Source organism: Telopea speciosissima, chromosome 3 (assembly GCF_018873765.1).
Source record: "Telopea speciosissima isolate NSW1024214 ecotype Mountain lineage chromosome 3, Tspe_v1, whole genome shotgun sequence".
NCBI classification, from domain to species: domain Eukaryota; kingdom Viridiplantae; phylum Streptophyta; class Magnoliopsida; order Proteales; family Proteaceae; genus Telopea; species Telopea speciosissima.
In genome coordinates this window covers 5,251,050-5,270,593 of record NC_057918.1, presented here as the reverse complement: position 1 = coordinate 5,270,593, position 19,544 = coordinate 5,251,050, and the positions used below count along the sequence as shown (strand labels likewise).

General features: G+C 43.4%; 1 protein-coding gene across 1 annotated transcript; it reads right to left on the bottom strand.

Annotated features, from left to right (window-relative positions):
* Nucleotides 1-1,610: 1,610 nt before the first annotated feature.
* LOC122656659 (protein-L-isoaspartate O-methyltransferase 1-like) lies at nt 1,611-10,541 on the bottom strand. Its single transcript, XM_043851270.1, has 4 exons — nt 10,316-10,541; nt 6,217-6,487; nt 2,616-2,780; nt 1,611-2,039 (listed from the first exon to the last, which is right to left on the bottom strand). The coding sequence occupies exons 1-4, from the start codon at nt 10,502-10,504 to the stop codon at nt 1,789-1,791; spliced, it is 876 nt and encodes a 291-aa protein (XP_043707205.1). The 5' UTR covers nt 10,505-10,541; the 3' UTR covers nt 1,611-1,788.
* Between the last annotated feature and the right edge of the window lie 9,003 nt (nt 10,542-19,544).

The following is a 19,544-nucleotide window of genomic DNA, read 5'->3' as shown; positions in this document are numbered from 1 at the left end:
TCGATTCCCCAATAAAAAACAATAATGTCCCCCCTTTATCTCGTGGAATCTCCAAATCGCAAATTCGGGTTTAAAAATCCTAACTACCTTATTCAATGAAATATCCAAATTTGGGATCAAATCAATGTTTCCCAGAAAGATCATCCTTATTTCCCGTGGATTTAAAGCTCCCAAACCTGTGAATTGTGGTTTGAAAGACTCTGGACGAAGAACTAACAGTATTAGTCATGTGTATCGGATCAGATTGCATGATCCCAGCAAGTTACCTAATCCAACCACCATTCCATGAAACTTGGATAGGATCGGTCATGATCGACACCATCCAATTCGGCCGATATCATCTGATCCAATCCGAGATTACGAACCATGCTTCAGGGTCCAAATCCTCCACAAAGGTAAGACTGTTTATCTCCAGCAACAGCAGCTGATTCAGTTCGGTCCTGGACGAATGAGAATCCACCGTGTGAATTTCAAGTCCACTTTGATGTCATCGCATCTTCTAATTATGAATTAAGGTTATGTTTGGACTTCAAGAAGAGAAGAAATTCAAAAAAAAAAAAGAATTTGAGGAGATACTTAATGATTTTTGTCTTAGGGAAGTAGTTTTCCGTCTCGGGAGAGGGCTAATTTTTGGGAGAAATGGTTTCGGGTAGAGGGGACTATGCCTTGAGAGAAGGCGAGTCCCTTGAAGGTGGAAATGCCTAACTTATTAATGTTTCGTACTCTAAAGGGTGTTGTAATGATTTCAAAAAAGTGTAAATTATAGATCCTGGTTTTATACTCGATCACCCTGGTTTTGAAAAACTCAAATCACCCTTAATTTAGATTCCAAATGATAAATTAGTCCTAACGTTAGTTTTATTTAAGGATAATGTCACATTAAATAAATTTAAATCCAAACTACCTTTGACCAATGTTGAAGATGAAAGAAGGGTAGTATTGTAAATTTAATTAATGTTTTAGTACAAGGTAAAATAGTCATTTCAAAACAACAACGGACTAACACCATTACGTAGAGGAGGACATTTGAGATTTTCAAAACCAAGGTGTGTGATCTGATTTCCATTGAAATCAGGGTGATCTATAATTACTATGAGAGGCTGTAATGTACTCTAAGGGTTTGTCTAATTTCAATTAAACTGTTTAATTAAACGATCAACAACCGGGTGACGTTCCTCTTCCCTTCTATTTATTTACACAGTTTGCATTTATCCCACAAGATAGCTTCTTTTGCAAAGGATTTGGGTTCCCAACAAGGGCGGTGCCTTCAACATTAACGACTTGTATCAGAAATTGAGGCAACTACTACAAACAATGAATTTCCATCATCGAGCAGCAAAAAAGTGTTTGCCAAAAACCTATCAACATTTGATGGCATCCAACACCATCGTCATTTCCTTCCTTGCAGAGGGATTAGTTAGGCAAACATATCAAACACCATCCCCTGGACTCCCACCCAGCCTATTTCAGAAGCTGTAACCAACCAAAACCAACCCCCCCCCCCCCCCCCCAAAAAAAAAAAATCTGAACTTCAGTCCACCAGATGCAGATGGCTTAAGAGCATTCTATTGCACTGAAAGTTAATAGTAGCAAGCAAACATGCGCTTACGAAGGGACCAGATCTTAACTACCCACAACTGAGAAGTTGGTGGGAAGTAGATATACCATCCTAATATATATGTACAAACTTACAGAACTTACAGGCTTTAATTGGATACTAAGGAAGACAAACATTTGATAACACACAGCCAGATACTGTGGGGTCAATAAACTTTCCCAAAGTCCATCTCAATAACCACGCAGTTGAGCTTCTCGACTTGTCAGCGGAACATATCGGACAGAAGTTTCAGTTCGGACACTGACTGAGCCATCAAGCTTCTTGTCTACTACCTTCAAATCCTGGAAAATGTTCCCAACTGGAATCACCATTCTGCCACCAGGCTTTAACTGATCGATAAGTGGTTGTGGGATGTCTGCAGCGGCTGCTCCCACATGAATAGCATCATAAGGTGCAAACTCTGGCCAACCTAGCCTGCCATCTGTGACCATGGAAGTGTTAAGCACAAAATGTTATTACCATGAAAGAAAAATATGGTTGCAGTATACAGCATCATTTGGGTTCACAAATTGATCACAGAATATTTTCCTACAGTTAACTAATGTGTGCCCATCAAATGTTGGTATACATACAACTTGCCTTACATCACAAACACCTAAAAACCAATGGTCTTCTTTCCACTAACTATTTACTTGTTTTTCGGAAGGCAAGTGTGATGTTGGGGCATCGACAGTTTGATGGTGTAAAGGTTTCCAACCAAGTTTCGATATAAAAAACCAGTGACTAGAGGATTAAGAGACTGCATCCATGGTACAAATTCAAGATGAAGGACTAGGTCAGGGAGATACTTTTTATTCAAATTGCCCACATTGTCTTCTCATCCTCGAAAAGAAAGAAATTGACAGAGTCAGATATTGCCATATGAGATCTCCAAGTCCAAGGTCCTTCACTCAGTATGTGTACCAAATTTTTTAAATGCAGCTAGCATGCCATATTTGTGGTCTAGAGTTATATTGTATTTCCCCTCTATTAGATTGGACAGACAAGTAGAACATACCACCAACATGTATGGAAAGGGAACCTCCTTTCAGTAATGATGCCGCTTGGCTCTTTTGGATATTTTTTATGGACGTGGCAACAAGCTCAGGAATATGTTCTACACCCACTGCACGACCTTGTGGTCCGATCATCATTGCAAAGCATGCAGTTAAGTACCCAGTCCCTACATAAAATTGAAAGAATAAGGTAACAAATATTTTGAAAGATATCAACTGGATGATACATCCTATGATTATGTAAGACCACTGTGACAAATTAGTGGCCCAATATTACGCAAATCAATAGCATATCAAAATTCCATCTGACGGATTGCAAAAGGCAGAGATTACCATTTCAGCTAAGCACCATCTTAGATATATGGGCTGCTTCAGCCACTATGGACATGCTATAACATAAAAATAGGAATTGTGCCTTCCTGGTCTGGTTTTACACACAGTGCAAAGAACACAAATGCATGTATCTATGAGAGTTGACCTTCAACAAGGCTAGTAAATCTGGAAACCTTCCCCCACAACAGCAGGCAGTGGCAAGCATGGGTAGGACCATGAAACAGAGGACTCCACACATCCCCTCCCGGTCAAGTTTAAGCCCTGACAAGCATCTGATATGGATCCAAAGCCACAAAAATTACCTGAGATGCCACTTTTGTATTTTGGATCTAGTAGCATTATTATAACATTGGACTTTGATCTTAAGCCAGTAGAGCATTCTTGTCTAGCACTGCCAACCATCACATTGACACACATGGCAATTGAAGGTTACCAAATCCACTAGCCTGGATAAATGATAACAAGAAAGAATTTCTATGCAGCCTGATTAGCTTTTCTGACAATTTCTCCCACCTATTAAAACCAACCAGCCAAAAAGACAGATAGGGAGCCCCGGATTTTCCTGTTAAAATTGTTGTGGCAATGTATCAACTTTTTCTCTTTGTATTTTCAGCTCTCAATGTATTGACCTTTTTTGTGCAACACACACACACACTTTTCTTGAGCCATGACATAATGCCTTTGTACAGCTTTGGCTGAAGTTCTCCGCCTGAGCACAGACACGGTGACATAGGCTACATTTATACTTATTTCCAGGTGCCAACCAAGCTGAGAATATCTTCTTAATACTCCCTCCAACCCGCAACGTCAGTCCTCCCCATTTTTGGCTGTCCCAGATTCTTTGTCCATCTTTGTAATTTTGGGCAATGGTTTTTTTTAATTGGTTTTACCATTTCACCCTTGCATTGATTACCACAACACTAAGTTGAGGGGGGATGGAAAAATAGGAAAGACTGTTATGAATCCAGAACTACCCCCCCTCTTAAACTTTGGGATTTTTCCAATTGGGAAAGTCATTGCATGACTGAGGGATTATTTTGCTATTGTGCATGTTTTATAGACTCTTAAAGGACAGGAGGAAGCCCAGAAGGAACTTGGGTCATGAAATGACGAAGGACACGTGGTACACTGAACACAAGATATATATATATATATATATATATGGAAATAGAACTCCTTACCAACGCTAGTAAATTTCATAAACTTCTCCAAATACCAAATGGAAGTGGCAGACATAAGCAGGACCAGGTAACAGAGGAATCCATACTCAACCCACTGGTCAAGTTTTGGCCTAGATAGATCCAAAACCACAAATATTACAAAATATGCCATGCCACATTTGTACTTTCAATCTGGTGATCCGATGAGCGGTTTGGGAATAATTTGAGAAACAATGATCTCACGGACAGAGATCTCAGAAACAGTAAAACTCAAGTTATATTCAATCCACCCAACTGATTTGTCTGAAATTCAGGACAGACCTCAAGTTCAATAATTTAAACAAAAGCCCCAAGGTTCCAATGCAAAACAAAGGCTGGATTAAAAGTAATTTTGAAAAAGGTTTGGAGTGAAAATTATGTAGCACACAAATCATCAGCCTGAACCCTACGAAACAAGGGTTGAGTGGAGGGAGGTATTGGGGTGGCCTTTAATGCCCTATAGTTTTGGTTGAAACTGACCTAGGTTGGGGATTTATGGGACACACAATGGTGACTGAAATTGAACCAAAAACAGAGCATACAATGGAGGTATAAAACTGATATTAAACTCAGAATACTAATTACCTGTTATCGGGGATTGTTTGGGTAGTTGAAGGACAATGTTCCTTGCTGAAATCAGGTACCAGATCTTCCCGATAAATACTTGATGTCGAACAGCAACCCGAAACAGCAGGTAGTTGACGGTAGAACAGAGAAAGAAGAAGAAGAAAACTTATTTAACATCTAGGGTATCTCACCCACTCTGTCTCTCAGATTCTGAAAGCTAAACAGCACTCAATAACTTGAATTAATTCAATCATGAATGGATCAGCAGCTTTACATTGTTTAAATAGACTGAAATCAAAACTCGTTCTAACTAGGAAAACTAAAAGCAAACTCCTACTATGAATAGGAGTACTACAGAGCTATTACAACTTCGCTAAAATAAAAAAATTTAAAAAAAATTACTAAAAACTATTCCTACTTGAACTAGGAATGAAAATAAGCTACTACTAAGCCTAATCCCGTATGCCTACCTTGAACCCACATTTTAAGCCCATTAAAGTGGCACATTACAAAGAAAACACATGGAATCAAAGGCCCAATGCATACATAACCCAACCCAAGGCTTATTTCCACTAAAATAAGCCCTCTAGGTGACTTATCTGCATCAGCCATTCTATCTATAGTATGAACATCTATCTCTCCAGCTTAACTGGTGAGATGAGTACAGGTCTTCCATCATGTTTACACCCATGTTTGTGACATGGCAGTTGAAGGTTACATAATCCATGGGCCACGAAAATGTTAATAACAAAAGATTTTCTAAGCAACCTGATTAGCTTTTCGATGATATGGTCCACCTATTCAAGCCAAATAGAAGGTTGATGTGGCCATTCCAGCCAAATGGATTGAAAGAGGACTCTCTGGATTTGCAACACGTTATCACTTTTGTGCCTATGTATCAACCTTTTTCTCTTTGTATTCGCAGCTATCAATGAATTGGCCTTCTAGGTCAAATACAAAACCATTGCAACTGCACGTGCATACACACACACACACACACACACTGCACCTGCACGTGCATGCAAGCACACACACAGACGTTTCTTGAGTCATGGCACAATGGCTATTCATCTTTGGACTGAAGTTTTCCATATTAGTGGAGGAAAACAGAGGCTACATTTATACCTATTTCCAGGTGCCAACTAAGATGAGATATTCTTAATACTTTTTTTATTGTGCATGCATTAGGCTCTTAAAGTACAAGCCCAAAAGGGGCTCTGGTCCAAGATTTGAGAACATAGGGCTTATGATTTATGAATTCACTTCAGCTGCACTAGTAACCAAATAATTAAGCATGTCTGAGAATTACATAACAAAACCAATGACAAGCATGCATTTTCCACTCTCTTTTTTTAGGGGGGGGTGGTGGTGTTGGGGAATATCTGTTAATGATCAGTAAAGCATAAGGTTAAATCCAATCCTATTGTCTTTTATTGAATATACGAACATAGTATGCCTGAGTATGAGAAATATGGTAGAAAAAAACAAATGAAAGCAATAATACCTGAACCAACATCTAATGCATGCATGCCTGGCTGCAAATTATTCTCCAACAATTCAAGGCACATGGCATGCATATGAGGTGCCGATATAGTGGCATTATACCCAATCTGCATAGGGGTGTCAACATAAGCTGGGATCCCATCAGGAACGAACAATCCCCTATCAATAGTCTCAATCACTTCTGCCACCTTATTGGACCTGATCACCCCATTCTGCTGCAAATGCTCAACTAGACCTTTATTCTTATCAGTACCGCCTCTAGTCCATAATTGCTGCAAAATTATCATCAGAAACTTCAGAACAATCTCCGACTTATTGTTGGACCTAAATTTCTGAAACAAAATGTTACTATCCAGCTCTTGTTTTTTGAACTGGTTAGAAGAATATACAATCATGTAGAAGTTCACAAAGGAAAATATCATATTAAACAGAATTTGTATCTAGAAAGCTGCAAAGTTGAAGAACTCTGCTTTAGGGGCAAAAATATAAGAGGGGGGGGGGGGGGAGTGAAAAGAAAAAGGATACACCTTTCACAGAAGAAGCACATCTCTCCACATCAAGATTCATTGAAAAGGATACACTCTCTGATGTAAATAAGTGAGACTAGAGAGAAACGAGTTGATCTTAAAATTTAATTGATGCCACACGAACCTGTACAACTACTTTCTCAATCCAGCAAACAGTGATGCATATGTTTATCCAAGTGCAAGAATATTTGTCTTTTCTTATTATTTATTGGTGTCAATCAAACCAAAACTTCAGTAGAGTCCTGATCAGAAAATCAAATATGGGCTATGTGGACCATAAACTATAACTCTGTTCAACTTCATGCAATGAGCTTATAGATCCAACAACTTTATTAGGATAAAGATACGATAATCTTGCTCCATCATTGTATTGTTCCCATTTTAAACCCGGTCTAAGCAGTAGCTAGAACTTAGTCTAGGAGAAAAATAGTTTCCATCAAATTCTGTAACTCAATTTTGCATTACAACCCGAGGGGGACATGCAACAATTTGAGTGTGTTACTCTCATGTTTACTAGTTGATCTTCACAGATGCTTGGCAGAACATGCCAAGGTCAAACCTTCAAAGATGCTACCATATTGTAAAACAGCTTTAATTTTTACAGGGAAATCAACTTTACCACATGGTCAAGTCTATCTTAAAAGTTACAGACTGCACAGTGACATATTAAGGCAGTTCATTTATTAGATGTTTATTTCTAGATAAGTCAAGTCTATCTTGACTATCGTGATCTCAAACAAATCTCCTGTAATCTTAGATTAGCAAGGGGCTGATCTTAGGGGAAAAAATGTTCCCCCCCCCCCCCCTCTCTCCCCTTGAGAGGGAGGGGGAAGAGGTGGAACGAGGCTCTTTAGCCACTTTTCATTTTTGAAAACAAAATACCTGGGGAGAGCCAAACCACAGAACATAGATTAGTGGTCATGGATATATGCCTTACTACACAGAATCGTAAGAAAGGTGAGTTTATTTGCCCTAAGATAAGGTGGTGGAGCTTAAAATGAGTTACTTTGAAAGCATTTACTGATAAAGTGATAAAACAATGAAAGTGGGACTTTGACGGAGACACTAATAAAATATAGAATGAGATGACAACTTGTATTAAGAAGGTTGCTAAAGATGTTCCAGCCGAATCGAAAGGAAAACATCATTCCTCTAGGGAGACTTGGTGGTGATATGATGAGGTTCAAGCAGCCATTAAGACTAAGAAAGCTAGTTTTAAGATATGACAAAGGACTAAGGATGCAGAGGATCTATAAAGGTATAAATTTATTAGAAATGAAGCTAAGAAAATTGTGGGAAAAGCAAGGGCAAAGAAATATGAAGATCTTTATAACAATCTGAGGTCAAAGAAAGGGGAAAAAGCTATCTATAAGATAGCCTAAATGAAGGAAAGCAAGGATAGGGCAATGTACTAAAACTCGGGTGTCGGTACCAACTCGACTCTTGGAAAAACCGAGACGAGTCGAGATCTCGCCGAGTTGGTGCATTTTATTTTTTTTCAAGTCGAAGCCCCAACTTTGGGTCAACCCGAGATCTGAGATCTCACCGATATCTCGCCGAGATATGTCGAGTTTTGTCCAATTAGGTAAGGTATTTAAGTGGTAGGTGGGTTAAAATAATGGGTCGAAACCGAGATCCAACCGAGATCCGAGATCTCGCCAAGATATTGCACTTTTGAGACTCGTAGGCAATCTCGTCTCGACTTTTCCAAAAACTGAGAAACTTGGTGAGATCTCGTGAGTTCTCGAACTATAGGATAGGGATCTCGACCGTGTTACATGTATTAAAAATGAAGATGATAAAGCACTAATAGAGGGTTATTGAAACTCACCTAAGAAAGGAGACTACTATTTCGGAATACCAATTCGGATTTATGCCAAGAAGATCCTACACGGAGGCAATTTCATACTAAGGAGACTAATGGAAAGATATAGAGAGGGCAAAAAAGATCTTCATATGGTCTTTATAGATCCAGAAAAAGCCTACGACAGAGTCCCTAGCGAGCTAATCTGGAATATTCTAGAGAAGAGAGAAGGGTGTCATGTAAACATAGTTCAAAATCTCAGCGAGATCTCACCGAGATTTTGAAAATCTCAAGGATCTTGAGCTTGTCGAGATGAAACCATATCCAAAATGTCAAACATGCAGGGTCTTAAATAACTCGACCGAGATTTTGACGAGATTTCGGTATTGTTTGTACCATCTTGCCGAAATGCTACAAACCCTCTAATAAAAAGGCCAAGTCTCAACTAGAATTCGAATTTCGAAACAACTCAACAGAAAAGGTGTTTTTTGGCTAGAGAAGGGGGAAACCTTGTTTTTTGATTTTTTGGCCATATCATCAGCCAATACTACTGGGATACACTACTAGGGGTTGCCACATCACTATGAAGATGAGACCATTTACAGTGCGGTTTTGGAGGACTACTCTCATTTCTTCTCGAACACTATGATGTGGCATTCATATGTCATGCAGACAAAGGACAACGCACTTTGTCTCCATCGGACCATGAGTGGACTCGATCCAGCACGTCATAGTTCATATCAGTAGGCAGTCACTTGATGGGAGTTGGGAGTTGGGACTTGGGAAACTTGGGACGTGGAAGACTAGGGTGTCTATGACTTATGTATTATTGTTTATTGTAGTTTGTAGTATAAGCTTTAAGTCTTTAAATATTTCTTAAATAATTATTCAATATTATGTATCTTCATCCAATGTAGCGGAGATGAGGATGGTGAGATGGATGAGTGGCAAAATTAGGAAGGATAAAGTAAAGAATGGCCATATTAGAGCTAGTTTGGGAGTAGCTCCAATACATGATAAGCTATAAGAAAGTTGTTTGAAGTGGCATGGCCATGTTCAACAGAGGCCTTTGGATGCTCCCATATAGAGTGGTTTGATTCAAATTGAAGGAACTAAAAGAACCAGGGGTAGACCTAAAATGACTTTAAAAAAAATGGTGAGGAAAGACATGCATAGCCTAGGCCTTGTATCAAGTATGACCTCAAATAGAGCTGATTGGAGAGCATGGATCCATGTAGCCATGCCCCGTTTAGTTGGGATGAGGCTGGGTCGTTGTTGATGTAAATCTTGTAATAGGGACTTGTACTCCTTTATACCCTGGTAAACAGAATTAAGGTTGAAGCAAAACAAAGAAGGCTCACTGAAGAAATCCAAAAAATATAGCTTATAGATACACTTTTTTTTTTAAGATGAACAAAAGTGCCAAATTGTTTCTCCAAAAGAACAAGCTAATTAAAGGGAGAAAGATAAACTCATGCCAACTAATTTAAAGTACTGATTCGCCTGAGTGAAAAACATTATCAATAAAACCCATGAAAGAAATGAAAAATCACTAAAGAATATGACTTTCATCTCACAAGAATTGAAAATCCTGATACATTAACACTCTTCTTTATCCCCAATCACTGATCTTCCATCACAGATCCCTAATACTAATTAGGTGATTAAAGTTCATGAAGAATTACGCCTCCACCGGTCAATAGAAAGTTTATTTGCTATTCTTCAGACAATAAAAAAATAAGTACGGAAGAAAGAGAGGAGAGAGATACCTCCATCGGCAATAAGAGAAAGTTCCCCGTGCAGAATCTAGGGTTCGGAGTCGAAGACGGCGAGAGACTCAGACGAGCGGAGAGGGTGCCAAAGAGCGAAGTAGGAGGGCGACGATGAGGGAGGCTGAAGCTCACCAGCTGTTTTAGAGGCGTAAAATTGCGGCAACCATACGCTACTAAGGACGGCATTCTTAATTCTCCTAGATTCTCCCTTTCATTTCTCACGATTCACTTCATGCGGCACTAACACGAGGTAGCCACACTAACAATCCACACGTGTCGCAGCGCAAATCGCATATTCGCGTTTCTCACTCGAAAGAGGCCCGAGTCCTGATTCCTGAGAGGGAAACGGATATCATGGGTTTTAAAGTGCAAAACTCCGAATGCTCAACACATGGCACTGCGGCAGTGCTAGGTGGAGATACCAATACGTGACAGTTAAGATATTCCGAGCTCAACATAGTAAATGAGTTCGGACCATTGGATGTATGAACTGCCACGTGTTGGCATCTCTACCTAACACTGTCACCCTACCTAGCTTTAAGGAATTGGAGAGAATAATTTTTCGGGTTTTAAATAGTATAAAATCCTGAACAATATGATTTTGAAAGAAAAAAAAAACTATCAAATTGGGAAACTGTTCTCTGCACTACAGCGTAAGATGCGGTCAAATACATAGGGTGAGCGAAATGACCACCCCACCCCTTGAATGACCAAAATGGCCGCCCCAAGTGTCTGGGTGGAGCCTATGCCCCCGTGCACCGCCTACACCCCCATGTGTTCCCAAATAGAGAACATTGTCTCCTTTAAATTTAAAACCTAAGACTTTGTCAAGTGAAAACATAACGGGATTCACGATATTGAGGATGGGGAATAATCTTTTTTTTTAGGGTTTTTTACAATTACCATCCCAAAATCTTTCGTATTTACTATTACCCTTCCAAAAACTTTGAAACAACTGTTACCCTCCCCTATTGCATACTAATAACTAACTGGCCCCTTCCGTTACAGACATGTAAAGGAGGGGATTAGTTGTGAAAATGTGCCGTTGTCATGGATTTTTTGGGACCAAAATGCCCTTTTAGGATGATAATTGTAAAAAACTCCCACCCCATCACCTTCCCTTCTCCTCTCCTTCTCCTTCTTCTTATTCATCCTCTGCAAAGAAGCAGAGCCTGGTAATGGCAGCCAAATTCGAGAAATTGGAAACTATCTCATTCGATGGGTTTCACAGAAATCCGAATCTCTTGCAGCGTCTCTCTGCTTGTAAAAAAATTTTTTAATTAACTAATCGAAATGGCCACCAAAACAAAGGAATTGCACATTAATGGTGGAATGCAAACTAATACACTCCAGTGGTGCCCTTTGGAAGTAAGAGATACTTCCTAAAGCTTATTATTAGTTGTTCTAATTCTGTAAATGATGCCAATAGAAAAGAAAAAGAGATTTAGGGAGGAAAGAATCTGGCGTTTCCCATTACTGTTAAAACTTTAATTTACAAAATCCACTTTGGATCTCTTACAGGATGCTTTGTCATCTGAGTCTAGCAGCCCTCAAATCTCAACGGAAATTTTAGGCTCCAAAACTGGTTCTCTGTATATGAAAACAGAGGAGGAGAGAAATAAACAGAAAAGATGAAAAGGCGATCGTTAATCTTCTTGGAGGAGCTTTGAACCCATTTGGTATGTCCTCTTCGGTGATCGTCTCTAGCCCCCAGAGAATTAGATGATCTCTGACAGGGAGAGGTGTAGAGGGCTGGTGCAACTTCTTCCATCCACGCCTGAGAAACTCTTGCCATCTCTGTGTGGGTGATCCCTTTTTCTTCTAAGTCCTACAGAAATGAGAATTCTTTCTCTTTTTTCCTGGTTTTTCCCTTTTGGAGAAGAGAACTAAAGATGGAAAGAGAGGTATTTCCAATGAAAAGTATTCAGGACTCAGCAGTACTCTGATCTTGAAAACTTTGGGGTACTTTGGAGAAGAGAACTAAAGATGGAAAGAGAGGATGAAGAAGAAGGAGAAGAAGAAGGAGAAGGAGAAGGGACGGTGATGGGGTGGGAGTTTTTTACAATTATCATCCCAAAAGGGCATTTTGGTCTTAGAAAATTTGTGACAACGGCACACTTTCACTACTGGAGGCCAGTTAGTTATTAGTATGCAACAAAAGAGGGTAACAATTGTTTCAAAGATTTTGGGAGGGATAATAGTAAATATGAAACATTTTGGAGTGGTAATTATAAAAAACTCTTTTTTTTAACCCTTATAAAAACCATATGTGTGATTAAAACGCCATTGTTATCTCTTTGCTGTTTTTTCTTCATATTGTTAGCAAACAAACGACAAAACACATTTAAAATGTCAGAAAATGAAAACGGAATGTTAAACTCGTTTTTGCTAATAGTATTGGAAACTCACGGGAATGTTTTAACGTTGATTGCGCATGGTTTCTCTTCGGTCAGTTAAAAATATGAGAAAAAGTTCTTTAAGCCGTTGGAGTAAGGGATGCCATCATCACCCTTTGTGTTGGTCTCTCCACCTTATATGAAATAATTTTGCTGCCCTCCTATGTACAGTGTCATTTTGTTTCACCTAATTGGTGCACTTCCGTATTCTTAATTTGATCTACCCTAACCCTATTTCTAACCCAAACCCAGATTTCTCTTAAGCTCTTCCTCAACCCCCTCAAACTCTTCTCCCCGAAACCTCAACCTCTGATACAATCTCTGTCTCTCCTTTGAATCCTGATCTTCAAACCGCTATTTCAATCATCAGAAACTTCATTAATGATCTCACCCAGACCAATCTCAAATCAGTTTCTGTTATTCTTTATTCTGGCAAGCCCACTATTCTCGACCATTATTTTTCTACTTGCCCTTTTGATTCTCGCCATCGAATGCCCTCAGAGTTTCTGTTTCGTCATTATCTACAGTGTCCTTCGCCTGGTACAATAGACCTTGGCCTTCTAAAGCCTCTACTATTTGGAAAAATTCAAAGACGAAGAGTGAGATGCCCTTAAACACTAATGGAAGAACATTATGGTGGAGAAAACCACTGTAAGGTTAATTTGAATACGAATAATACTAAATGGATTGAATCAAGATAAGGTTAATTTGATAAATATCGGAATTAGTCGAGCAACTAAGCAGATCTCACTATGGAGGTGGCGGGCACTGATCATTGCAAGGGATCATGTACTCATGGTAAGAATGCTATCCTCTGCAATGATTCTGGTTCGGTCCGTTGGGGAAGCATCTGTCCAAGAGGATTAATTTCGAGGCTCTCACTGTGTCAAAAAGCCTTGTATGAAGTGTTAACCAGAAATTGGGGAAAAAGAATCATAGAGGAAATGATGAGGAAGAAAGTTATCAAAAGAGAATTTCTTCAAGATGCATTGGCTTATTATGGAAGGGGTGGTGGTTGCAAAGTGGGTGCCATACATGTGAGGAATTTGGGGATGGGATTTGTAGAAGGAAGTCAATAGCAGATGAAGAGTCACCATTAAATGGTGGAATTAATGTTATGCTTCCAGATGAACTTCTAGAAATGTGCTTGGTGAGGCTTTCATTGAGCACCCTCATGAGTCATGACTGCTCGCCTTGTGTGCAAGAAATGGAGATCCCTAACTACAACTCGCCTGTGTTATACAGATGAGGCGTGAAGGTTTGTATCGTAGCACATCTGGGTTTGGGTTAACAGAGAATAGGTTTGAAGAAGATGAGGGTATAAGAGTCATTTTAAATCTAAGTTATATCCCACGTCATTACTTAAGAGCCAGTTCCTAATGGACTGTTAATTTTTTATTTTTTGAAAAATAGAGAAGAGTGTACAAGTGCGTTTTTTTACAGCTTTGGGTTTACTATTACTTTAGACAAAGTACAGCAGACGTACGCATACTTTTCCCAAAAGAATAACACTTGCATGGGAGATTCTACAATTGAGCCTGTCTTTATAAGGGGTGAGGGATCTTTGTCATTTTGGATGGACACTTAACTGTACTCCATGCCCCTAACCTGCTGTAAATTAGATGACAGTATAACAGTGGCAAATGGTTGATTCGATCTAGTTTCAGTCATTTTGAATGATTTTTTGCATATACTCAATCAAACCGAAATCAAAACCCAAACCATAAAGGAGAGATTTTTTTTTTTGGAGATCTCATGCACGACCCTGCAATACACACGAATCAGGAGATATTGGGGTCCCCATATTCACCAAGGAGTTTCCTCTCAAGCGGGTGGCCTCAAGGGGGGAGGCAGAGTCGAACTTAGGACCTTCAGCTTCCTTAGGCCTCGTCATTGATGAGGCATAAAACACCCCACCTATCAGAGGCTGCCACGTGGCCGACCCGACCTCAATCCGAGAACCGAGTTGGGCCGAGCAGGAAATTGGGCCGACCCCATATCCGATAAGTCACCTGACAAAGCCTGGTTTGAGCGAGCTGGCCGGTGACTGCGGTCGAGATTATACGGGTCAGCCAGGGACTCCTAGCCGACCTCATGGCCGAGACCAACCTCCTCTCGGGCCGACCTCGTAGGCCGAGCCCTCCTCCATTGAGGCTCCCATAGCACCCCACCGGGGATCTCCGGGCCACGTCAGCACATCCCGAGAATCACGGGATAAGGACCGAGCCACGATCCCAAAGACAACACGTAATCACACTCTACATGGACTCTTACCTTAATAAGAGTCCGACCCGAAAATAACTCTCCACTCCGCTCTACGCGAGAGAACCTTCCGAAAGAAGGACTCCTACCATACTAGGACTCTCCCAACCGTCTCATCTCCTCCTTACTCTATAAATACCTGGTATGGAGCTCTATTCCACATCTTGCTTTTTAATACGCAGCTTATCTTGTCGCGCTTGAAGACCCGACTTAAGCATCGGAGAGTCCTAGGCCGAGCCACACGCCCTCTTGCGCTCATCGCTTGGTTTTTGCAGTTTCATCCACGGCGAACCACTACCGGAGGTTTTCACACGCAATGCATTTGGCGCGTCGTGGGAACGACATCGCCAAGCCTCGCTGCTTTCGCCAATTCCTAGAACAATAATAATGGTGCATACGAGGTCGGGCAAGATGGCTCTACTTCCCGCACGGAGGAGCCGCAACCCGTTGTGCCGACGAGACGGTCACCGCCCCGAAGCCTCTCGGCAGGGGATAAAGAAGACCCCCTAGGGCGGTGGTGCGCAGCCCATCATGGGCACCATTCCACCTCCGTAAAGCGGGAATGGGGAGGTGCACTAACCACGGCCGCGGCTAGCGTGGTACAGGCCGAGCCAAGTTTGGACGGGAATGTCCTACCGCACCGCCACCATTGCCGGAGAGTTTGGACCCGAAGCCCGCAAATAATCGACAGTTATGGATTTGCAGTGCAGAGATGCTCCACACCAACGAGATGTCGCGCCTTCATGAACCAGATGGCCGAGGCGGGCGATGGGACAACGCCGTAGTGCTCCCTCCGGCTCGAAGACGCGCCGAAGGAAACTTGCAAGCAAAATGGTGGCCGGTGTAGGGCCGAGCCGAGTCGGGCTGCGTCCTCGCATCCGTCTCGTCGAAGACTCCACCTCCGCGCCCAAGAGAGGCGCTCGACGGGGTGAACAAGAACATCGCCAAAGCCCGCGAACAAGGCATGAAATTGAACCACCGCTCAGAGCAAGGAGGTCGGTATTTTCTCGACGGATCGGAGAGGACGAACCGCCGAGGATATTCCGAGAACAAAGGAAAGACCCGGTTGAAAGGCGCGCACCGAGACACGGAGAAGGATCGCGTCATACTCCCGCGTCCGAGCTCACCTTCCCGAGAAGAACAACAGGGGAGTCCCCAGGGTCCAACTTCCAAGAAGAAAAAGAACAAGGAAGGACGGTGAGGACCGAGCCGACCGAGTGGCCGACTACGCGGGATGACCGATCCTATCAACCCCGGGCCGAGGAGCCGGTTGGCCAAGCGCTGCCAAACCGAGCTGGAGAAGCGGCTACGAGACTTGGCCGAGCGGTGGAGGGGTTGAAGAAACAGCGACCCCGGACGCCTACTCTTTGGTCGGGCGTCACCCTTATCCTCCCGAGATCATGACCGCGCCGCTACCACACGATTTCAAACCCCTCCCGTTCGACAGGTATGACGGGACGATCGACCCGACGTATCACATCAACTACTTTAATGCGATGATGACCATGTACGGGGAACCGAGATCGCTTTCTTGCCGAGCCTTCCCTCGCATCCCTCAAGGGCGCGGCGACCTCATGGTTTTCCCGGTTGCCGCCGAATTCCATAAAGCTTCGCTCAACTCGTCGAGCCTTTGTCACGCGCTTCTAGAGTAGTATGAAACATAAGAAGACCACGGTCAACCTCCTTAGCGTGAAGCAAAGGCCCGACGAGTCGATCCGAGCATTCGTCTCCGCTTCAACAAGGAATCCTTAGATATCAAGGATTTGGATGAGGCCACGGCCCATACGGCTATGAGCAACGGATTGGCCGACATGGACCTTATCAAGGACTTGGCCCAAGCCGACAAGGAACCTGGCCGAGCTCTTGGAGAGGTGCAACGACCAGAATATGGCCGAGGTCCTCCAAGCCCGAAAGGGCAACGAAGGTCGTCTGATAAGAAAAGGCCGACAAAGACGACGACGAAGAGAAGACAAAAGGCCAAGGACGGATCGCCGAGCGACGGGTCGGATCGAGCTCGAGCCCCGACTACACGCCATTGAATGCATCCCGCAAGGAGATCCTGATGCAAATACAAGATGGGGGTACATCCGCCGACCCCGACCGATGCAAGCGGGGTCATCTCGGAATCCCAACAAATATTGCCAATTCCATAAGGACATCGGTCACGACACAAGATTGTTATCATGAAAAGAGAAATCAAAGAGTCGATAAAAGCGGGCCACTTGAAGAGATATGTCAAAGGAGGCCGAGAAGATCGTGGAGGTCGGCGGTCGGATGACCGAGATCGTAGAAGAGCCGAGCCTAAGGCCGAAACCAGGCGAGTTGAAAGAGACGATGACAAGGTCCGAGCCGAGAAGAAGGAGGACGGATCCGGGCCGAGCAATGATAAGGGAGCCCCCATATACACTATCCTCGGGGCCCGGCAAGAGAGTACTCGAAAGGCTAAGGCAAACGCCGCTTCGTCGGAGTAGCCGAGATGCCCGCCAAGAAACTCAAGCCGGCGGTGACGATCTCCTTCACGGAAGCCAACCTCGAAGGTATAAGTTTACCTCATGACGATGCTTTAGTGGTGCGGTAGAAATTGCGAACAGACCCGTACACGTGTATTGGTCGATACCGGCGCATCCGTGGACCTTATGTCATTGGAAGCGTCATGACAATTTGGCTTCGGCGACGAAGCGCTTAAGCCTGAAGGAACCTCGCTTCACGGGTTCTCGGGAGCGGCCGCGACTATCAAGGGCTCGATCGATCTACTTGTCACAATTGGGCAAGCTCCCCGCCGGCAACGATCCCAAATTCATGGTGGTACGGTCGTAGTGGCTTTCAACGCCATACTCGGCCGTCCGTCATTGACCGCCCTCCAAGCCATCATCTCCCGACTCACTTGAAGATGAAGTTCCCCACCGAGAATGGTGTCGGCGAGGTCCGAGGCGACCAAAAGAAGGCACGAGAGTGCTACGCTACCTTCGCAAGCAAAACAAGGGTAATGTTCAAGGAATGGCCATGTCGTCGAACATCTCCCCGAAGATCAGCGGGATGAGCTTATCGAGAGGAGAGGGCGACCGTAGAAGACCGACCCCACTTCATCTCAGCGAAGATGACCCAGCCAAGGTGGTCCATCCGGATCACTACTAAATAAAGATCAAAGGAGGCAGCTGGAGTTTTCTTAAAAGCGAACGCCCGATGTCTTCGCCTGTCGGCCGTTGACATGTCGGGCATACCGGACATATAGGCGAGCACCGACTCCATGTGGACCCGGTCGGAAACCAATCAAGCGAAGAGAAGGAACTACGCACTTGATCGGCAAACGGCAATCAAAGAAGAGGTGGAGAAGCTTCGCCGATCGGGATTCATCCAAGAAGAGAAATTCCCGACCTGGTTGGCTAACGTCGTCATGGTCCCTAAACCGAACGGGAAGTGGAGAATGTGTGTCGACTACACCGACCTCAACAAGGCCTGCCCAAAAGATGAGTACCCACTACCTCGGATCGACCTCTTGATCGACGCCACGGCAGTCACGAGTTGCCGAGTTTCATGGATGCGTACTCGGCTACAACCAAATCATGATGCATGAGGAGGGCGAGTCGTACACGGCCTTCCGAATCGACCAAGAGAATTTCTGCTACAAGGTCATGCCGTTCGGATTGAAGAACGCCGAGCGACATACCGCGCCTCGTGAACTATATATTCCGCGAGCAGATCGGAAAGAACATGGAAGTCTACGTTGACGACATGTTGGTGAAAAGTTTGAAGGCCAGTACCACTTGGCCGACTCGGAAGAAGCCTTCGGCGTATTGAGGAAGAACCAGGATGAAGTGAATCCCGCCAAGTGTGCATTCGGAGTAACCTCGGGAAAGTTCCTCGGCTTCATGGTCTCGTCGGAGGCATCAAGCCAATCCGCAAAAATCGAGCAATCCAAGAGATGAGTCCTCCAAGGACGATCCGAGAAGTACAAAGGCTAAACGGACGTGTGGCGGCGTTGGCCCGATTCATGTCGAGATCGGGCGACAAGTGCCTACCATTTTTTAAGGCCCTAAAGAATATCCGAACCCAAAAGATTTTATCTCGGTCATCCGAATGCCAAGAAGCTTTTGAAGAGTCAAGAAATATTTGGAGAACCCACCTCTTCTCACCGACGAACCAAAAGAGGAACTTCAAGTCTACTTAGCCGTCACTCCCGTAGCGGTCGGTGCGGTGTTGATCGAGGAAGAGAGTCAAACTCAAAGGCCGATATACTATGTCGCCACGTTCTTGTTGATGCCGAGACAAGGTATTCCGGGTTCGAGAAAGTAGCATTCGCCTAATCACGGCGCAAGGAAGCTAAGGCCGTACTTTCAAGCTCATCCGATCGTGGTACTGACCGACCACCACTCAAAAGATATTACACAAACCCGACGCGTTTGGGACGGTGATTTCTGGCGGTTGAGCTAAGTGAATATGATATAAGCTATCGACCGAGGACGGCGATAAAAGGACAAGCCCTGGCCGACTTCATTGCGAATGCACGGGCCCGAACATGAGGTGGGAGAAGAAAAATCGATCCAAGAGGTCGGGCGCGCCGACCCGAT

What these genes read in the sequence shown, in the direction of transcription:
- LOC122656659 (XM_043851270.1), bottom strand. Translation starts at nt 10,504, where the DNA reads ATGCCGTCCTTAGTAGCGTATGGTTGCCGCAATTTTACGCCTCTAAAA. An exon ending in TTCTCTTATTGCCGATGGAG is followed by an intron (nt 6,488 to 10,315) that starts GTATCTCTCTCC and finishes ATAATTTTGCAG; the next exon opens with CAATTATGGACTAGAGGCGG. An exon ending in CCTTTCCATACATGTTGGTG is followed by an intron (nt 2,040 to 2,615) that starts GTATGTTCTACT and finishes CCATGGTCACAG; the next exon opens with ATGGCAGGCTAGGTTGGCCA.